Source organism: Centropristis striata, chromosome 15 (genome assembly GCF_030273125.1).
Source record: "Centropristis striata isolate RG_2023a ecotype Rhode Island chromosome 15, C.striata_1.0, whole genome shotgun sequence".
NCBI classification, from domain to species: Eukaryota; Metazoa; Chordata; class Actinopteri; order Perciformes; family Serranidae; genus Centropristis; species Centropristis striata.
The window spans coordinates 9,441,754-9,462,153 of NC_081531.1; the positions used below are offsets into that span (position 1 = coordinate 9,441,754).

Sequence of the window (20,400 nt, forward strand, 5' to 3'; positions counted from 1 at the left end):
CCAGTTTTTGTTGTTAATAATTCTCACAAAGACACTCCTGTCCTGTGTAAAACTTGCCGCTCCTGCTGCTTTGTTTCTGGCTCTCTTTGACTCCTCTGCCATCTTGTTTTTTTAAGTTTGTTTCTTGTTGTTTGCTGGTAACAGTGGGAGGGAGCAAAGAGAAGAAAGTTTCTAGTGTTTCCTTTCAGCACACAACCTCTGAGTCGGAGCGAAACATTTGACATACCACACTTCGGATAATATGAGCCGCACCGGCACACAATGTTTCCAAATGAATTAGCAAAAAGATGTGCCATTTGTTCCCAGTAAGTGCCTGCAAGGGCATATGACAAACAAAAAAGTTGAGCCAGTGACAGGTATGACTATTTCAGATTATTTGCTCCCCCCAAAAGGTTCATGCCCGTGAAGAAAATGAAAGAAAAATGTGTCTGTCCAGAATGAGAACACTTTGAGTTTTACTGCAGATAAAGTTGTAATCAGCCAGGGTTGTAAGAGTCACGATCAGATGTCTGATGGTGCTTTCAAGTGATAACAATCTGTGATTTCTCCTTGAACTGAAAAATCCATTACTTTGAAAGGTTTTGATCAAAGCATGCAAAAATGATTTTAACAAGGTGCAGCTCTCCATTCCAGTTGCCAAGCTGTATGGAAGATTTAAAATGCCCAAATAAAAACTAATCAAAGAAATAAACTGAAATACAATACACATTGTTAAATATAAATATAACATTGTTATGCTTTTCCTGTGTCATAATGAAATGAAAACCGTATGTGAAAATGACAATTATTTAGCTTTTGTCTTTAAAATAATATTAATAATTAATAATAATTAATTGTGATTTACTGTGACAACAATTTCCATTGCCACATCAAAACCCCAGTGATGTGACTCTGGGGATATAGATTTAACAGAGAAGGATTAAATAAAGTTAAATTGATACGTTATGCCTCAACCACGTTTTATTGGGAAAAAACCCAGCTCAAGGTAAAGTGGCCAAGTGCAGATTTATGTGATGGGCGGGTTATCTATTAGCCAGGAATTTGATTTGATTTAATTGGAAATGTTTTCACTTTAACAGGACTTGAAATGAAATGAAGTTTCTTAGTATAAAAGTATAATTTAAAAATGTATTTTTAATTTTGGTGTGTCTTTAAAATAAAATAAAAAACAGGAAACAAAGTAAAGACATGTATTGCATTTAGTGCTGTCCAGCAGAGAGCAGCAGAGAGCAGCCAAATACAGAGCTCTGTCATGAGGACGGACCAGGGGCGTTGTCTCTTTTGAAATGGAATTGCATCCCAAAAAAATACATGCCAAAATAAAAAAACAACAACATCACATGACAGACAGTCTTTCACATTAAAACTGTTTTCTGTAGGCCAGTGGATTCTCAGTTTAAGCATCAGATATCATGTCTTTGTACTGTATTTATTTGAGAGTAGGTAGCAAATGATTTGCAAATGATTTAATTCTGTTTCTATTACATTTTTCTTTTACAGCCTCCCAACTTTTTGTGAATTGAGGTTGTAGTCACATTTGTGATTTGGACTTCATAAAACAGTCAGAAGTAAGGCTGGGCGATATGGACCAAAAGTCATATCCCACTATATTTTTTTAATCAAAGCTCCATAAAGTGCACATTTAAATAAAAAAATATCTTAAATAAAAATAGCCTATGAAATAAAATATATTTTTATGAAATAAATATATTTATATGAGAAAAGAATAACAAACATTACAAAAGAACTGAATATGACAAACCCTAGTAAGGGCAGCATTTATATATAAAAGAAAGAAAAACAATTGAACTATATCGATATATGTGAGATGGTCAAATTCCATATCATATTTAAAAATATATCAATATATTTTTTATATCGATATATCGCCCAGCCGCAGTCAGAAGCATTACTAAAATTAAGATTGATTGAAAGCCTAAATACCTGTCCTTTTGACATGTGGTATTTTTTTATTATGGCACAATTAATGCATTCATACAATAAAAAAGAATTGCAGTATATATATATGCAGTATATATATATATATATATATGCATACAGTATATTGTTTGTTTTTTTGATTTGTTTTTATGTTGACATTTCAAATCTTCCGTACAGGTAAGCCGCATCCTAAAACTATGTTGTGCAAATGAATCCAAATCATAGCACAGGGTGGACCCTGAGTAATAAAGGGGTTAAAACTCTGTTCTTATAATAAAAACAGTACACATACTGTCAACAAAGTGTTATGAATCATATGTATTTACTCCTCTCCACCCGTTCAATTTGGAAGTGCTCCTTGTTTCTTTTGGCTCCTTTAAAAAACAAGCATCTCTGTTAGTTTAAATCACTCTCTGCTGTTATGGAAACAACCTTGTTATTCCATACTGTAAATGGGTCATGGGAGCTTCAGCAGGATGACAGCCATTATCTTGGAATAAAACAAAAGACACTTAGGCTAAAGGGAACGCTTCTTAAATTGTCTTTCTCTGATGAGTAAGCATCTAAATGGGCTGCAAAGCCCCTGTTAGGACTCCAGAGAACTGATGTCTTCTATTTTCTACTCCAGCTTGCATGTGTCCATGAGGTCTTATCTGGTCTCTTTATCTCTCTCTCTCTCTGCTTATTTCATCCATTACTGTTTCTTTTTTTTCCTTATCAATTTAAGTGGTATTTACCCATGAATAAATGCCCAAATCTTTCTGTCTCGTTTATATAAAAAGCACTCAAATGCTTTGGAACCGGACCAAGTAGGTTAACTGGGTATGTGTAATAGTTTCTTCTTGTCAATTCAGTTGTCTTTCTTCTCAAGCACATGCTCTGCTCAGTGATAGATCCTCTTCTCCTCCAGGCGTCCAACAGCTCCTGTCAAAGCCCCAGGAGTTAAACACACGCTCCTCTCTACTGCTTTACTTTACCATGTCGATGTGCATGTTGCCCCTAGGTGGCAGTATCTTCTGTCCCTGGCGTTTGTTTCTACTCTATGTGCTACGGCCAGTGCAGAATGGACAGGGAGGTCTGTTTGATCCTGTACTTTAGAGCCATTCAGTTGGGATGTAGTGATAGAGGAGCATTTAATTGGCTCAGTTCTTTTGAAGCAGCATCTTTGTAGCACAAGGTGATGTTGCCATTCTCGTTAATCTCCACCAAAAGATCAAATATTTGTTTCACGAAAATCCCCAAACTGAAGTCTTTGCACAGGAGGATGGTTATGTGTGTGACAGATCCTGGATCCAACTGAAGTTAGATTTTACTGCAGCAGTTGTGTGGTTTAGCAAATGTTCTGTATAGCAGCTCTGGTTGTCTATCTATCATCTCAGTTTGTGTTCCTGTAGTCGTCCTCTAGCCCCGTTTGGAACTGTCCCATCCACTGTGTGGGAGACACTCCCGGATGTTTCCCATGGACACGCTGAGGGAAACGACTGTGCACTGCTCTTTATCAGAGACGGAGAAGTTAAAGACATGCGTTTGCAAAACCAACAAGTTAGATCTTCTCGTTGAAGCCATCTATGTTAAAAACCTGAAAATAATTTTATTAAGGCATACATTTTACCTTGCAGCTTGTACAAGTGCTTTGCTCTCAAGTGCTTCTTGCTGCTCCTTTTAACCACTGGGGTTAAAAACACCCTTGACTGTAGTTCCCACCAGCAGTAGCTGACTGGCTCTGCAAGGTTATCAGTGAAGAAAAAAACACTCCACATTGTGGAAAATTCATAAAAATATATTTCATTAGAGAAACAAACTTTTAGAACTTAAAACTATTATGAACATTCACACAAACATAAAACTTGGTAATCAGTTTATCAAATAAAAAAAGTAGAAAAAACAGTAAAATATTCAGTATAATTAATTTTCTTTTCTTTTTTTACTACTAATATTTCCTCAAATTCTTTAATGTATGGCTCTGACATCAAGTAGCACGGTTCACAATGTCAGTCTGGTGCATATGCAAGAAAAATCAGGTAATGATGAGGACACAGCTCACTGCTGTTGTAGTTATAAAAAAAACACTATTTTCATAACTCAATTACTATTAAATTGTCCTCTGGGCCTGAAAAGTGGAGCCAATGCAGAAGTGCCTTAAACCTGCATTATTTCTAATGGCCAGCAGGTGGCGACTCGACTGGTTGCAAAATAAGTCTAATTTTATAGAAGCCTATTAGAAAATACGCCTTCTTCTTACTTGATTTATTACCTCAGAAAACACTTTTAATAAGTTGATGGTCTCAATTGCTAGTTTAAGTTTTCTTCAATACAGCATGATGTTAATTTAGTAGATTATGGTCCCATTTTGAGTAAAAATAGATCATAAAGCGGGATGTTTTAGGGCGTGGCTACCTTGTAATTGACAAGTCGTGACCATGGCAATCTTGGAAAAAACCAAGATGGCAACGTTAGGGCTGGCTATTTTAGATTTTAGATATGTAGTTGAGACAATACAGCCAATATAGCCACTTAGCGTTCTGACAGGCTCAATTTTAGAAATATACTGGAGATCCTGGTATCATATAAAACAATAAGATCTAAGGAATCTATAGGTACCAGTCAGATTTGCAAATTTAGGCTATTTTTTTATGTCTCATGGGAATTCATATGACCTTTGACATCATGTTCCTAAGGAAAATTTGTTTTAATTTAGAGGTATTTCGGTTAATACCTATATTAAACATGTTGAAGATGATTACTTGTGACATTGAGTCAAAACTAAACACTTACTAACACACCAATATATATTATATATCGCCATTCGGCCTAAAAATATCGAGTTTTGGTCCATATCGCCCATCCCTAGACAACGGCAGAAATACCAAACTAAAAGGCTTCAAACAATCATCCACGAACCAATGGCTGATGTCATGGTTGCTACAAATACAAATTAAATATATTTAATACAGTCTATGGTCTTGAGTCTCCCAGGTGTTTCCTGCTCCCTGGGGAAATAACGGCTCTGTTAATTAAAATGTACGATTTTCTTGGACAGCTGCACAAAGATGCGTTTGATCCATATGGTTAACTCCCGCACCGTCGATAAAGAGCAGCAAACAGCCGCTTCCCCAAGCTCTCCAATGGGAAGTTTCCAGGACTGTGTTCTCCACAGTGAATCAGACCGTCCCGAACTGGGCTAGTCGTCCTCTTGCTCATTATTAATGGATGTCTTTGAACACTTCAAACACAAGTACATGGACTCTTGAAAATAACTAGGACAACTCACACATTTATGAACATGACTGTTATTTTAAAGGGACCCAAGCCATTTTGAATGAAAGCTCCCTGTTGGTGCTCAACAGCAGATTTGACAATAGCTCCTTAAGCTCTCTCTCTCACCGTACCTGTGTTTATAGTGATAAATGGATAAGAAAAAACACGGCCTGGAAAGAAAGTTGGGCTGACGTCCATAAAAGTACAGAGTAGAGATGTGCTGCTACTGAAGAAGACTCAGGCCAAAATGTGACTGGGGTCCCTTTCAAATGTGCTGACTCTCTAGTTGTCCATCTTAGCAGTGACTGCCCCTCCAACACTCTTCTACCTCCTCCTCCTCCTCCTCCTCCTCCTCCTCCTCCTCCTCCTCCTCCTCCTCCTCCTCCTCCTCCTCCTCCTCCTCCTCCTCTCCTACCTGTCCATCTGTGTCATGTGTGACTCACGTCTCACTCTCGTTGTCCTGGCATTTTTTCTTCCCACTTATCTTTCACATCTGCCAGCTCTGCATGTCTCCCCCTTCCTCCTCCTCCTCCTCCTCCTCCTCCTCCCTCCTAGCTCCTCTACTCTACATGGATGTCCACTAATATAACAAATTAACTCTATCCGCTTACCTCTATCCTTTCCCCCTCCATTTTGATACAAATATGGCTGCATTTGTACAAGCGAAAAAGACAAAGCAACTCATGTAGTTTATAGCTTTCATCCTTTGTTTCTAATTTTAGTTTGATTTGAATTCCATCTGGATTTTTGTTTTATTTTTCTCCCCTCTATTTTCTTTGTACTTTTTGGTTTGTTTATTTCTCCTTAGTCTCTGGACACAAAATGTAGCTTTGATACTAAAAGAGGTCATTGTCTTTTTCCCATTTCGCTGCGGAGAACATTCCTTTCTCCTTTTTTCTTTTTTTCTTTCTTTCCTTTTTTTTGTTGATATTGCATACGTGTCACTGATTGAAATGGAAGGTAGGTAATGCTTTGCCTACGCACGTGATCTTTATGCAGATGAGAATGTGACAAGCACCCTAGCCTGAGTGACGTCAATGTTTCTCTCTCTCTTTCTCTTTCTCTCTCTCTTTCTGTTATTTACCAATGGTCTTTAACCAAATTGATTTTACTTCATCAATTATGATTGGATTACGTAGAGCTCTGGTTTTTCTCTTTCCTCCTTAACTTCATTCTGAAGTCCAATATCCCGCTCTATCTTCCAGGTCCATTTTCTTTCTCCAGTTTTGTTTTCTTTCTGTTTTGGTAGAATGCATTCCTGTTTGTCCAGCATCTCTCTGTTTGTTGGTGAATTAGTACATTCGTCTTATGATTTTCACCATATTGATTTCCACGACTGTTTCTAACAACTGTCATAAGCACCAGTGGTTGTGTGTTTTTCTTATTATACCGCTTAGTTGTCCTCTCCCTAGTGGAGAACGGCTCTTCTCTCTGCAAGGACCAGTCCGTGCTTTTTTGTTGTATCTTAGATTATAAAAGCAGTTCAGACAGCACATTGTAATGCATGCGCAAGAGCCAGCTGTATTTGGTTTCACACAAAACGCCTTTCGGAGATTTACCCTCTTTTCATGACCTGCTTTCAATGAGCAGTGTATAACTGTGCATCAAAAGCTTCAGTCCCCAACTCCCACTGAATCACTTATCCATCTTTGTTGTATATTTAAGAAAAACAGGTTTGGAATATGTTTAAACTCTTCCTCTAGCATAAGCAGTTTATAGGATAAGGCTGGCATTACGATGAACAAATCCCTTAAAAAGACCTAAACCAACACTGTCAATCAATCACTCAATCAATCAATCAATCAATCAGTCAGACTCTATTTATATTGCACTTCTCCATATATATATTTTTTAATAATAATAATAGTAATAAATTGTATTTATAGAGTGCTTTACAAAGTACTCAAGGACGCTTTACAGTTAAAACACAGTGAAAATGCTGTTTCAAATAAAACCAATTAAAATCAACAATATTGGTCATACATTAAAAGCAGTTTTGGGTGGGTTTGATGAGTTTTTTGAAGGTGGGTGGATGTGAGCAGTCTCTTATGTTTTATGGGAGAAAGTTCCAGAGGTAATTTATTGTTTTTAAACACATGAACAATTAAAAAACTCAGAGCCAGAACCCCCGACCCGTCAGACAGCACATGCTGTCTAAAAAAAAAAATTAAGAAAAATACAGTTCTAGTTAGTCTCCAGTCCGCAGTATGTACTCATGAGTTCCAGTCATAAAACTGTGCCCATCAACAGCAGATTTCTCAGATCTGCAGGTATATAATCTAGGAAGGGTGTCCAAACTATTAAGAATGACTCGTCCTTACCCTTTACAGCAGCTTGTAATCTTTCACGAGGGAGGATATCAAAGATCAGTTGTCATTTTCAAGCCCTGCAGCCACCAAGTATCAGATGTACTTGCACACATCTTTGCAAACAAACAGTGGTCATAAGTTAAGGCAACTTATATATCGTATGGCGGTATTGTCTCAACTACATATCTCTTTCTAAAATATATCAGTATAACTCGTAATACTGACATACTGCCCAGCCCTAATGGGAATGTCATTACTTTTGCAGGTATTTGATCACAAACTGAAGTGTGGACAAAATTGATAAATATAAAATATCAGTAAAGTTACTACGATTCATCCTTGAGGGAACATGAATGTCTATAAAAGTGACATGACAAATCATTCAAGAGTTGAAAAAATTATTAGACCACCTTTGTTTTTTTCAATTTCTTGTTCATTTTGATGCCTGGTACAACTAAAGGAACATTTGTTTGGACAAATATAATGATAACAACAAACATAGCTCATAAGAGTTTAATTTAAAAGCTGATATCTAGACATTTCCATGGTCTTCAAGAAAACCATGGAAAATGTCTAGATATCAGCTGGTGGACCGTGCAACAGAATGACACTGCAGCTCATAGAGCCAGGTAGCTGCTCTAGGTCAGGCTCTGTCATTTCCTAAAACATCTGGGCACTGGCATTTTTAGCAAACGTCACTCAAACAGCAGTAAATAGTGCGTTTGTTGGGGACTATATTTGATACTCTAGTCAGTATTTACAGCACCAGGACAGTTGGTGTTTCAAAATAAACTACAGTGCCCATGTTCATGTTTCTGCACAACAACATTAGAACTCCACGGCCCAAATAAATAAACTATGTCAAGCTAACATGCTACGATCAATTGGTTGTTGATTTTGGTCCTTTTAAGGGATTTACTGAACGCAACATAAACAACAACAACAAAAACTGAATATTGCCCGCCTTATCCTTTAAGACAGTGGTCATTTTGAAAACCGCTAGCTTCAAGGTATTAGAGTCTATTCATGAATCTTAAAGTAGCTTTTTTAAATGTAAAATCTCAGTGGATCCCATCACATTTTATGGTTTTTAATCAGTTAAAAGTCTGACCTTTCATTTTCCAATTTTTTCAGGGGTTCTTACATCAGTCAATTCCACATAAAATACCATAAAATGTGGTTCAACCCAAGACAAGCCCAGTAATAACCTAACACTCACTGTAGCAACAGCTCCCTGGAACTACTTTAACAGAAAGGTTTTCTATAAGCAGCCCGTATCAAGGAGCCCATGAACACTGATTGTAGAAGCAAAGGTAGTTAGCTTGTGAACGTGTCAGGTAGTTAAATAACACCTGCTGTGTGGAAAATACTACATGGAGAGATAAATGGTACAGAAAATACCTTTAACTCTCGCCAGCCAGTTGCTCTCTGATGTTTAGGAAGGTGACTGGGCCCGGAGGATTTACTCTCTGTGTGAGGGATTCCCTGCACATTGTGGTTTTCCTCTTTGCTTTTGAGTTCTTTTCCATTGATTTCCATGCATTGTCTCATGAGTCACTGGCAGGGAAGGGTTTTGTGTCTTTTTCTCTTGCATTTTGTGAATCTAATGATGCACTTATGTTGCCCCACTTTTCCCTTTTCTTCATACCTTACCTACTAAAGGAGGGAATACCACTTTATTGGTAAGTGGATGTTAACCAGAAGGGAGTTAAACAAGAGTAACCATTAAAAAAAAACAAAGAAAATGGGTCGCTGTTCACATCTCAGCAATTGTCTACAGGAAAAAAAATCCAGAAAGAGAAAATTGAGTAGCAGACGATTTGTTTTCTGATTCGATTGATTCAATAATTGTGATCTTTATTTTGTTCCTTCCATTTCTGTGATGTTCCGTCAAGTTGTCTTCTCTTTCTGTTTTGTTTCATTTTTTAAATCATTACTAAAAAAAAAAAAAAAAAAAAACTGAAGTCCTCTTTTTCTACTCTACAAAATCTGTAGCTCTGTACTTTCTGCCTTTGCTCTTAAACTTATTTGGTTCACAGTTTTGTTTATTTTTTTCCCTCTCTTCCTCCTCCTCCTAGTTTTTTTGTTTGTTTTTGCGATTATGATTTCTTCAACTCATTATGGTTTTGCATGCCAAGTATTGCATGCGCTGCACCATAGAGGACTATCTATAAGCCATATGGAGAAAACCTAGACCTTTTTCTTTTAGATGTTTACCTTCTTTTGGCAAGTACACCGTAGCACTCAATCACCAGCCTGAAAACACTCTAATTCTCTTTTTGTCCTTTTTCTTTTTTTTTTTCTTTTTTTTTTCCTTTGTTGGTCATCATTTCTCTACAGAAGCTCCGTCTGCTGACCGCTGGCTCTGCAAGCATCCAGTCCACTCTGCTGAGAGAGCACAAGCTCCACAGCGCCCCCAGCAGGAGCCAAGCAGGACAGATGTGCGCAGCAGGAGAGGCTGGGAGTGTGGAGGGCAGGAACACAGCTGTAGGGAGCTCCGTAACCCAGACGTCGGGGAGGAGAGGGAGCCAGAGAGGCCAGAATAAGAGCTCCCACTCCCCTGCTCACAGCAGCGACTCGGCCCACTCCCAGCACAACCACACCCACAGAGGGAGGAACTCTCGTCACCAGAGAAAGTAAGCACCAGGGGCACAGATGGGATTTTTTAACTGGGGGGGACGAAGCTGTCAGCAAATGATTTCAAGTCAATGAGTTATTTTTCCATTCCATGCCTTAACCCATTTAGGCCTAAAACGCCTGGGGAAAAAATGGCTGTAAAACCTCTGGGCGATTTTAAAATAACCCCCTAAAACCTGAAGTTTTTCTGGAAATTCAACAGAAGTGTTGAAAGTGAGATAGAAATGAAATTCAAAAAGTATTTGAGAGCTTATCGCTTCATGAGAAGTTGAGTTTATTTGTCCAAACCTTCAATAAAGCTTTTTAAAAAATCAACGTGTTGCATTAAGACACTCCCACATGTATTCTGATGCATTTCATTGGCCAAGAGACTGAAAAATAGGTGGAATACTCCCGGGGGCATACTCCCCTGGAGAAAATTTGTGCCCTAAATTGGGTGCCTCTCGCACATTCTAATGCCAACGCTTAATTATTGCATATTTTAATGAATTATTGTAAAGGACAATAAGGGTTCTGTTTTATTTAACGCATCGTATTTTGACAGTCTTCTTGTAAATTCTGTGGTGGACTCAAACAGTGCAATGCTGCAACACGTCCTACGTAAATAATGATATTTTGATATTACGAAACTGAGGTCAGTCTGACTAACGGTCAACGAGATATGCCCTAGACACACACACACACACACACACACAGACGCTTCTTGCTTTATAGATAGATTAAGGCTTACATTTAATGAAGACCTACAATTTAGTGTCTCAAAAAAAGTTAATATTACAAAAGACCAATTTTAAAAGGTATGTTTAATATGGAAATGTTGGCCTCTGAAAATGATGTCCATCTATATGACTCAATACTTGGTTGGGGCTGTTTGACTTGAACTACTGGAGATGGACTTTTCCATCATATTCTGTATTGAGATGCATCTGTATATTACTTCAGGACAAAAGGTGGCCATTCTTCCAAGCGTCACCACCGCTCCAGTCGGGGTCAGGCTCACCACCGGAGCCCGTCGGCGTCTCCGGGACGCCACCCACACACGTCAAGCAGGAAGAAAGAGGAGTCCCGGAGCAAACCCAACCTCCGGCAGCGCAGCAGCTCCTGGAGCAGCGGGCGCTCGTCCTCACGCTCCGCCTCCAGAGACAGAGGCCCCAGCAAGGCCAAGTCCCCACACAACAGACAGAACAACTCCAGGTGAGGCCTCGTTCTCTATCACACTGCTCTTTTAGCTCAGAGTTGCACAAATAAAACATTTTGTGCATTACAGCAATAATGATTTCTAAACTCTTCCTTAGTTAAAATAATAGTGTTATGTTGTTGAAAAATAAATATGGACATGTTTTCTTTGCATTATTCGAGATCTGAAAACACAGCATCTTTTTTGTTATTTTGACCAGTTGTCATTTTCTGCCAATAAATGCTCTAAATGACAATATTTTAATTTCAAATTTGAGAGAAATGTTTTTTGTTGTCTTTATACAATGAAACAAAAATGTTGAAGCAAAACTGATCATTTGCAGTGGTCTCTTAAATTTTCCAGAGCTGTATATCTAAATCTTCTGCTGTCCATTTAATGCTTTCATTTTCAATAGCTTACATTAAAAACACTACTTGCTAATGCATCAAGCTGCACTCTCTTAACAAGCATGTGTGAGCTTAAGGATGACTACCTGTAGAAAGTTACTTGTTTCACTTCATCAGTGATAGTGCTGTTTGTTAAAGTTATGCACCCTACCTAAATTGTCACCCTGGCATAAAAGCGTTGAGGGTTCAACTGATCTTGTGTGTTGTGCAGAGAGAGGGACAGCCCGAACCGCTCCGACACCGACAGCCGAGCTCGCCGCCGCTCACGCAGCTACTCGCCCATTCGCAAAAGAAGAAGAGATTCGCCCAGCTTCATGGAGGCTCGCAGGATCACCAGGTAAAACAGCTGTCGAGCATCATTAATCTCCTCCTGTATGGACTTTGTTCCTGTAGAGCGTTGTGTTTGTTTACATGAGAATGTCATTGACTTTTAAGGCGACATGATGCCAGAATAAACAGCTGGTTTCTCAACCATTACAACACTTGGCAAAGTGTTTCTTTACAACGTAAACCAAAGAAACAGAATAATCTATGAGTTTAACAAACCAGCAACTGGATGGGCAGTATACGTTGCCTGGTAAGGATTACATGACTCTCTATACCCCTGTGCCAAATGCTTAATATTGATTTAAATGTAATTTTGTTAACAGAGCCTCAGAGCCTGTTATATTTATTGTTAAGGTTTTGTTATTTTAGTTTTTTTACGTTTCATTTATAAAGGATATATTCATATTTTTCACATTCCAATTCAAATGTCTGAATATTCTTAATCATTGCTCTTTAACCCCCTGAAACACTTCTTTCTTTGAAAGCTCACCAAATATACACTGTTCATCAAAGAAAGAAACTGTAAAAAAAAAAAAAAAAAAAAGGCATTGTCATCTGAATTAGAACTTTCCGACAATCCTTGGATGGATAATAGGTTATGAATGTTTGATTAGAAAACATAGTCAAAACGAAGCTTAAAATTGTGATATTTCTCTCAGAATCTCATTTAAAACATTGCCAAAAATAAAGAGTTTTGAATAACAAGATCTTGTTAAAAACATTAAATTCCCCACTTGGTGATTGATTCTGCTGAAACAAACGGTCACGTGTCAAATATTCACTGAAAATCAGACAGGAGGCTGTTTACACAGAACAGAGAGGAGAGGACAGGAGAGATTGCAAGTAGAGGTTGTAAAAATGCAAATAGTTTGACCCAATTTTATATTATATTATATTCATGACACTTGGAAAGTGGTTTTTTTTTTTATAACTGCTATTATACTCTACATAGGCATTTTTGAGTTGTTCGCACTTCTAGCCATGATTGGGCCGATTCCATTAAGGACTTTTTTATTGCAGTGATATATAAGTCCACAAATGGAAAAAGAGCAAAAAAACTCCCTGAATAACTTGGGGTTCAGAGGGTTAAAAGGTTTTACTTGCATTAATATACTATTCTATTATCGTTAAAATCAGTGGCACAAAATAGTCTTAAAATAACAATAATATTAATAATTACAAGTATTTCTGTGACGATATATCGTCCCAAAAAGCAGTTGTCATAGCAGAGCTTTTAGGACCTTTATAAAGATGGGTATTAATTGACTGGCTTTACACAGCTGTACCTAATAAACTGGTAAGTAAGCGTAGATAGCAATAAAGGCATAAAATTGATAACAAAATGAAGTATGATTACAAATGTGAAGATAAATCTGCATTGATTTATTTAGTCTGTTTGATATATTATTGATGTACTGATTTGCTTGTGTGGTTTATTGTTCCATTAAATATGAATCAATGAATTGCTTGATAATTATGCACAAGGCTCCTCCAGACTGAGAGCAGACTCGTCTCTGCTAATGAAAATATTTCATCAAATCTTTTTACAAAACTATTTTGACAACTTCTTATTCGTGTCTTCCAATAGAAACTTCTATCTTCTTGTTGCACTTGAAATGTAGTCTGCAGGTAGTTATTAGAGCCTAAAAGAAAAAACTCCCACATCTCTTGTGTGAAGTGTTTTTGTGGCATCACCTCTCTCTCCTCCCATGTGAGTGTTAATAGACTTTGGTGAAATGTGTGTACCTGTCATCTTTCACTCCAGTCCTAAAGGTCCTGGCGCCAAGACAACGGGATGCTGCTGAACTGAGCTGCTGCGGGCTAGTTACCCTGGTAACAGTTGCCGTGCAGCAGGATCTGACTAGTCTGACTCCTGAAGCTCGGCTGAACGGCGAACCATCAGCGCTCCCCTGAGTAAACCTGGCCTCCTCCTGCTTTTATCGCTTTGTCTTCTTTCTGCTCTTTCATCTCAGAAACTCACACCAACTCTAAAGCTACACCCCTCTGCAGTTAATGCACTTCCGTTGTAACACAGGGAGATTAAAACGCTATCAAGGTTTATTTAAGTGGATATCTCTGTTGCACAGGCTGTGGATTCCCCTGGCAGACACACAAGACAAAAGCTTAGGCTGACTTATCTCCATGCTGCTGAAATGACAAGGTGAAACACACCTTGTAGCAGCAGGGATACCTTGATAGCGTTTATCTCTCCCCGCACCGTTGACTGTTGATTTCTCTGGGCGTTGGCCTCCACTGAGAAGATGAGGTTCTTTTGGGAACTAACAGCTAATTACCTTACAGGAAGCACTTCCAGGGTGGCTATTAACAAGGCAATCTAAAGCTTAAAGCTTCAACTAACGACATGCATTTCTCTGCTTGGACTTGTTTTAACCCAAATAGCAGCTCTCTTTCAGGTCCCGCACTGATCATATGTCTACCACTCCTGTACTTAACACTGATTTAATCCTCCATACATCATGTGTTTTACATCAGTAGAAGCCCCGACCGTGACACTAACTCATCACCACCCTCCCCGTCTCTCCTCCCCCTCCAGTGCCCGGAAGCGTCCCATCCCGTACTACCGGCCCAGCCCTTCGTCGTCCAGCTACGACAGCAGCCCGTCGCGGTCCAGCCGCAGCCGCAGCTACAGCAGCTACAGCCGCAGCAGGAGCCACAGCCGGAGCCACAACCGGAGCCACAGCAGAAGCCGGAGCCGCAGCCGGAGCTGGAGCCGGAGCCGCAGCCAGAGCCGGAGCTGGAGCCGCAGCAAGAGCCGCTCCCGCAGCCACCACAGCTACTACAGCCGCAGCAGCTACGACAGCCCCGGCTTCTGAGCGCAACACGCAGCACAGGAGGGAAAAGAAAAAAGCAGAGGAGAAGTTAAATTTACCGGTTCAGTCATGAGGTATCTTTAACCAGCCCGCACTGCTGTACAGCCCAGGGCCCAAACTCCTTTACCCCAGACCATCATCTCTCTCTAACACAGAGCCCGGATCAAAGAGGAGAAATGTATTTTGATATAGCACATTACTATGAAATTCGCTGTTAATGTCTTCACGTAAACAAGGTATTAAAGGAAATGGGTTACCACATGTCAAAATTGTATTTGGTAGAGCCCAAAGAACAAATCTCGCTGTATGTTAGCACTTTCTTTCTCTTCTTCCACAACGCAACCAAAAATGAATTCATCAAAAAAACTATATACTATATAAATATATATATAAATATATATATATATATATAAATCCTAACAGTAGGGGATGAATAGACGACAAAAAGTGGACACATCGACGGCTTACTGTACATTTCGGAATTTTTTTTTTTTTCATCATGTACTCATCTCCCCAAAGACTTCCATTTCATCGAAGCACAGAGATCAACAGAAGTTAGAACAAAAGAGAAGTCTGCGGATGACATAGGGAGCAAAAAAAAAGAAGAAAAAAAAGAAAAGGAACTTTTTTTATGATAAAAATGGTATTGTATAGGTTTGTCTGTATAGATGTAAACTCTCTTTAAGTTCTGGCTTTGTAAACTATGCACTGTATATTCCATTTAGTTTGAGGAGGTTTGTTCAGCATGATGCATCAGGAGAGACTTGCTGCTGGAAGGAGAGTACCTGGCCGAAATGAAAGGTGCCAGGGTGCATCTGTGCTCCCCGCTGGCCTATACAGCAGTATGTCCACCTGCATATACAGGTGAATGGGAAGGGTTGGGGGGAAGGGGACTATTTATTACATACTTTTACTCTTCCCTGTTTAAATTATTATGTTGATTCTGCTAATTTATGTGTGAGAGAGTGTGTGTGTGAGTGTGTTTGCGCATGTGTGTACCTCCTCTGCAATGACCAGTGAGGTAATTATTGATGTGTACACCTCTGTAGCCTGCACCTGAGGCTGCTGTATGGTGCTGTACAGGAAAACTGTCTGCAAAAAGTCTCCATGCACACATTTGTGTTGACCACAGCTATTTATAATTCTACTGTATTTATTTGTTTATTTATTGGGTTATTTATTATTTAATTTATTTATCACCAGGAGCAGTTGGATCATGCTTTGAAGATGAAATTGCTGCAAATGTATTCCCATTTGAATATGTACTGTATGTGTCTTTTTTTTTTTTTTTTTTTTTAAACACAAATTTGGTCTCTTATTATGCCCGAGGCTTGCTGTCGCTATCAGATTAGCGAACAGGGTGAAGATTCACCGCTGTGTGTTTAAAATGCTCTGATTGTAGCCAGTGGAATGGCTTCTTCGCCCACAGTTACTCCCACGACTGCCATTATGGCTCCCCCGGCCTATTGTAGGAGCCATTGTGGCTCTGTTTGAATTAAGGAGCGACGGATCAGAATCAAACATATTTCTGTATGTAGAGGAGAGTCCATTACTCTACTGTATGTTTCAGCCACCACATATTCTAATCCCTTGTATAACAGGCCGAACATGTTTCTGTCAGAGGTCCCCTGGTTACCGGCTTCAGGAGGAGAATATATGTGATGCAGGCTCTGTAATGCCTCCTCTGTCTACAGCTTCAGTAGTAAATAATCTGGCGATACAATCAGGGATCTCCCTAAGTCTTCCTTTCCATCTGTCCGGCCTCATGTCACTCTCACGGTGTTGCATTCCTAGTGTAACCAGACTTAACCCAACTATAATACTCTGCAAACCTGTTAATTTATTCCAAGTATAGCATTGCCCCTTTGGTTCTACAAGTCATTCTTTGTAGTGTACAAGTTATTATACCTGACAATAAACAGAAACAAATGGGGAAATCATTATACGCTTGTGGTGTTCTTTTTCTAACTTGCAGCTGCAGTGATAATTGAGTATATCCTACAGGCACTGTGCATGTTTTTGTCTGCAGATGGCACTGATGAGAACCTTCCAGTACTTGAAACTTATCAGTGACAAGTTGGGCTAGAATGTTCTCCAGCTCTACCGCAGGTCAGTCAAGCCAGGACTGAGAGGAGAAGATTGTTTAATATTGCTGCTTGTCATAACATCAGACTCAACCAAATAAAGTCATGGAAAAAATTATCAGACCATTGTTTTCTTCAATTTCTTGTTCATTTTAATGCCTGGTACAACTAAAGGTACCTTTGTTTGGACAAATATAATGATAACAACAAAAATAGCTGATACGAGTTTAATTTAAGAGCCGATATCTAGATATTTTTCATGGTTTTCTTGATAATAACCAAAATCATAATTAAGAAAACCATGGAAAATGTCTAGATACTCGTATGAGAAAACAAGGGTGGTCTAATACTTTTTTCCATGACTGTAAGTACAAAAAATATCCTTAGCCATTAATTAGTTTCTGATTATAAAACTGCAGAAAAAAACAGTAAATGTCACCCAAATTACCATTTTTCCTGATCTCTTTAACCAAATTACACAGATTTAGGCTGTTCCATGGGATCTTAACTAATGTAATAATTATTGTAATTTGGGTTTTTTTTTCCACTTCCAGTCACTGAGCCTCCCCTGAAACTGTTCTGAAAGCTGCTGATGTAGGGCAAAGGACCATTGTTGTGACCACACATCCCCTTCTTTGATGTACAGAGTGAGAGGAAGATAAATACTGTTACATCACCCTGCTGGCCAATGATTGTAGCACCAACAGTGAGGGAGTCCAACAGCAGAAGAGGAAAACAATAGAAGTGAGAAGCCTGATTTCCTCTTCCTCTCAAAAGTAGAAAAGCACAGGGCCTGTACTTTATTGTTAATTTAACTCCTCACTCACAGTGGGAAGGTAATTATACTGCAAGTTCTGCATAAAAGTATTCTGAGTGAAATAAAAACCCAAGGAAGCCAGACAGAGTGCAATGTTTGGGCATTCCTGTGCATATATAACTTTATCTTCAGTATTTTATAAATATGTTTGTAACTAACATTAGCATTGCTCAAAAAAGTGTAGCATACAGCTTAATGCTAACATTAAACATTATTCAGCTAATGTGCTCTTAAAGATTAGCTCGTTGTATAAGGCGATTTTACAACCTACCAGTGATGGAGGTAGTTAAAAAAATTGATGGATTTTTAAGGGCAGAATAAGTTTAGGTAAACATTATTAATGGTGTAAGTTTTATTTGAATGTTTCACATGGTTTTATAGGTCTAACGTAGCTAAGAGTTTGCCTTTACAACAAGCTTATCGGGTAATTCCAATATTCCGCGGGTCTTATAAACAGACCCATAGCAAAGCAAAATTGAAGATGAGATCTCCTTTATGTCACATTTACATCTCCTAGACATAAATGAGCACTAATCAAGACCAAACTGGTTTTCTCATTCTTCTCAAATGTCTCTCCTGAGAAATAAGTCTCAAGGTGAGCAATGTGCGAGTTCTCTAAATTCTCTCACAGTTGTCTCTTTTCTTGATCTCACTTAAGAGACAGATGATACATATTGTGCCACTTTCAAATATGTCTCAATTTGATATCCTTACCTGGAAACACTATCTCAGTAATGTCTCAGTGAGAAATATACATGGTTCTGTCTCTCACTGCTCACTATTTGAGTTCTCAGATTCTCTTACAGCTGTCTCTTTTCTAGCGTCTCAGCAAAAAGAAAAATGAGAGCAGGGCAAGCTCCCAAATGATGACACATTATACCTCAATCATATCTCAGTTTATCTCGTGCCAAAATTTGAGAAAATACGTAATCAATACAGGCAAATAATTTTTTGAGATATATGGTTTATTTACATTATGTTCAACTTACAACTTACTTATTTCTTACACAAGTCATATAATTCCTTAATTACAATTTTGAGTTCCAAAACTTGACCCATTAACACAAACAGCCATGATGGGCTAAAAAGAGACGTTAACATTGTGCTGTCAATTTAATTCACTTGTTTTCTGACAGCACACTCTCAGAAATAGGGCTACAGTAAGAGTCCTTTTTTGTCCCCCGAGGTACAATCTACACTAATGTACCCCCTAGGGCCAGTTATTGGACCTTAAGGTACATATTTGTACCTTTTTGAGGGCCCAAAAGGTACAAATATGTACCCAAGGGGTAAAAGGTACATATATGTACCTTTTCTTCTACATGTTGGGGTACACTAGACTGTGTTAAGCTCTACAAATGGCAGTAGCCTAAATATTAATTATTGTTTAAATAATTATTAAGTATTTTTTCAGCAGTAGCCTAGTTATACTTTTTAAATGTGAAGGTTTCACTGTTTGCTTAAGTTTTCAATAAAGAATTTAACTTCTAACCATTTGAGTAGCCTTGATATAAAATGTTTTTAATAATTTTTTGTCTTTTTTAGTAATTTTGTGTCTTTTTTAAATAATGTGTCTTTTTTTGTAATGTTGTCTTTTTTGTTTTTTTAGTAATTTTGACTTTTTTTTTTATAATTTTGTCTTTTTTTGGTCATTTTGTGTCTTTTTTTAGTAATTTAAAAGGCACTTTACTTATTCTGCCTTTACTTTGACCCTGTACTGAATGACATTCGCATAGAGCGAGACGCTGCGACTTTTTCAAACCTCATGGGTCTCAAACTTGCGGCCCGCGGGCCAAATGCGGCCCTCGTGATGATATTTTGTGGCCACCACCTTTATATGAAAGTTTAATGTGAGTTTTATATGAATGGCACTTTGCCGTGTTGTGTGTGGAAGGTCCCTTTAATTACTTTTTTGGTAATGTTGTGTCTTTTTAAAAATAATTTTGTGTCTTTTTAAAATAATTTTGTCTTTTTTTAATAATTTGGTGTCTTTTTTGGTAATTTTGTGTCTTTTTTTGGCAATATTGTGTCTTTTTTAAATAATTTTGTGTCTTTTTTTAAATAATGTTGTGTCTTTTTTTGTAATGTTGTCTTTTTTTTTTTTTTTTTTAGTAATTTTGACTTTTTTTTGGTAATTTTGTCTTTTTTTGGTCATTTTCTGTCTTTTTTTGTAATTTTGTGTCTTTTTTTGGTCATTTTGTGTCTTTTTAAAATAATTTTGTTTCTTTTAAAAATAATTTTGTGTCTTTTTTAAATAATTTTGTGTCTTTTTTGGTCATTATGTATCTTTGTTTTGTAATTTTGTGTCTTTTTTTGTAAATTTGTGTCTTTTTTTTGGTCATTTTGTGTATTTTTTTTTAGTAATTTAAAAGGCACTTTACTTATTCTGCCTTTACTTTGACCCTGTACTGAATGACATGCACATAGAGCTGGACACTGGGACTTTTTCAAACCTCATGGGTCTCAAACTCACGGGCTGTTGGCCAATTGTGGCCCTCGTGATGATGTTTTGTGGCTCCCACCTTGATATGAAAGTTTAATGTGAGTTTTATATGAATGGCACTTTACCGTGTTGTGTGTGGAAGGTCCCTTAAATTACTTTTTTTGGTAAT

General features: G+C 38.1%; 1 protein-coding gene across 1 annotated transcript in view; it reads left to right on the forward strand.

Moving 5' to 3' along the window:
• Positions 1–16,830, forward strand: part of srrm3 (serine/arginine repetitive matrix 3) — a 113,136-nt gene extending 96,306 nt beyond the window's left edge. The window contains exons 11-14 of the mRNA XM_059351162.1: positions 9,849–10,144; positions 11,088–11,339; positions 11,941–12,066; positions 14,611–16,830. Coding sequence (XP_059207145.1) covers positions 9,849–10,144; positions 11,088–11,339; positions 11,941–12,066; positions 14,611–14,890 — 954 coding nt within the window. The 3' untranslated portion in view covers positions 14,891–16,830. The remainder of the gene's footprint in view (positions 1–9,848; positions 10,145–11,087; positions 11,340–11,940; positions 12,067–14,610) is intronic.
• Positions 16,831–20,400: the final 3,570 nt, after the last annotated feature.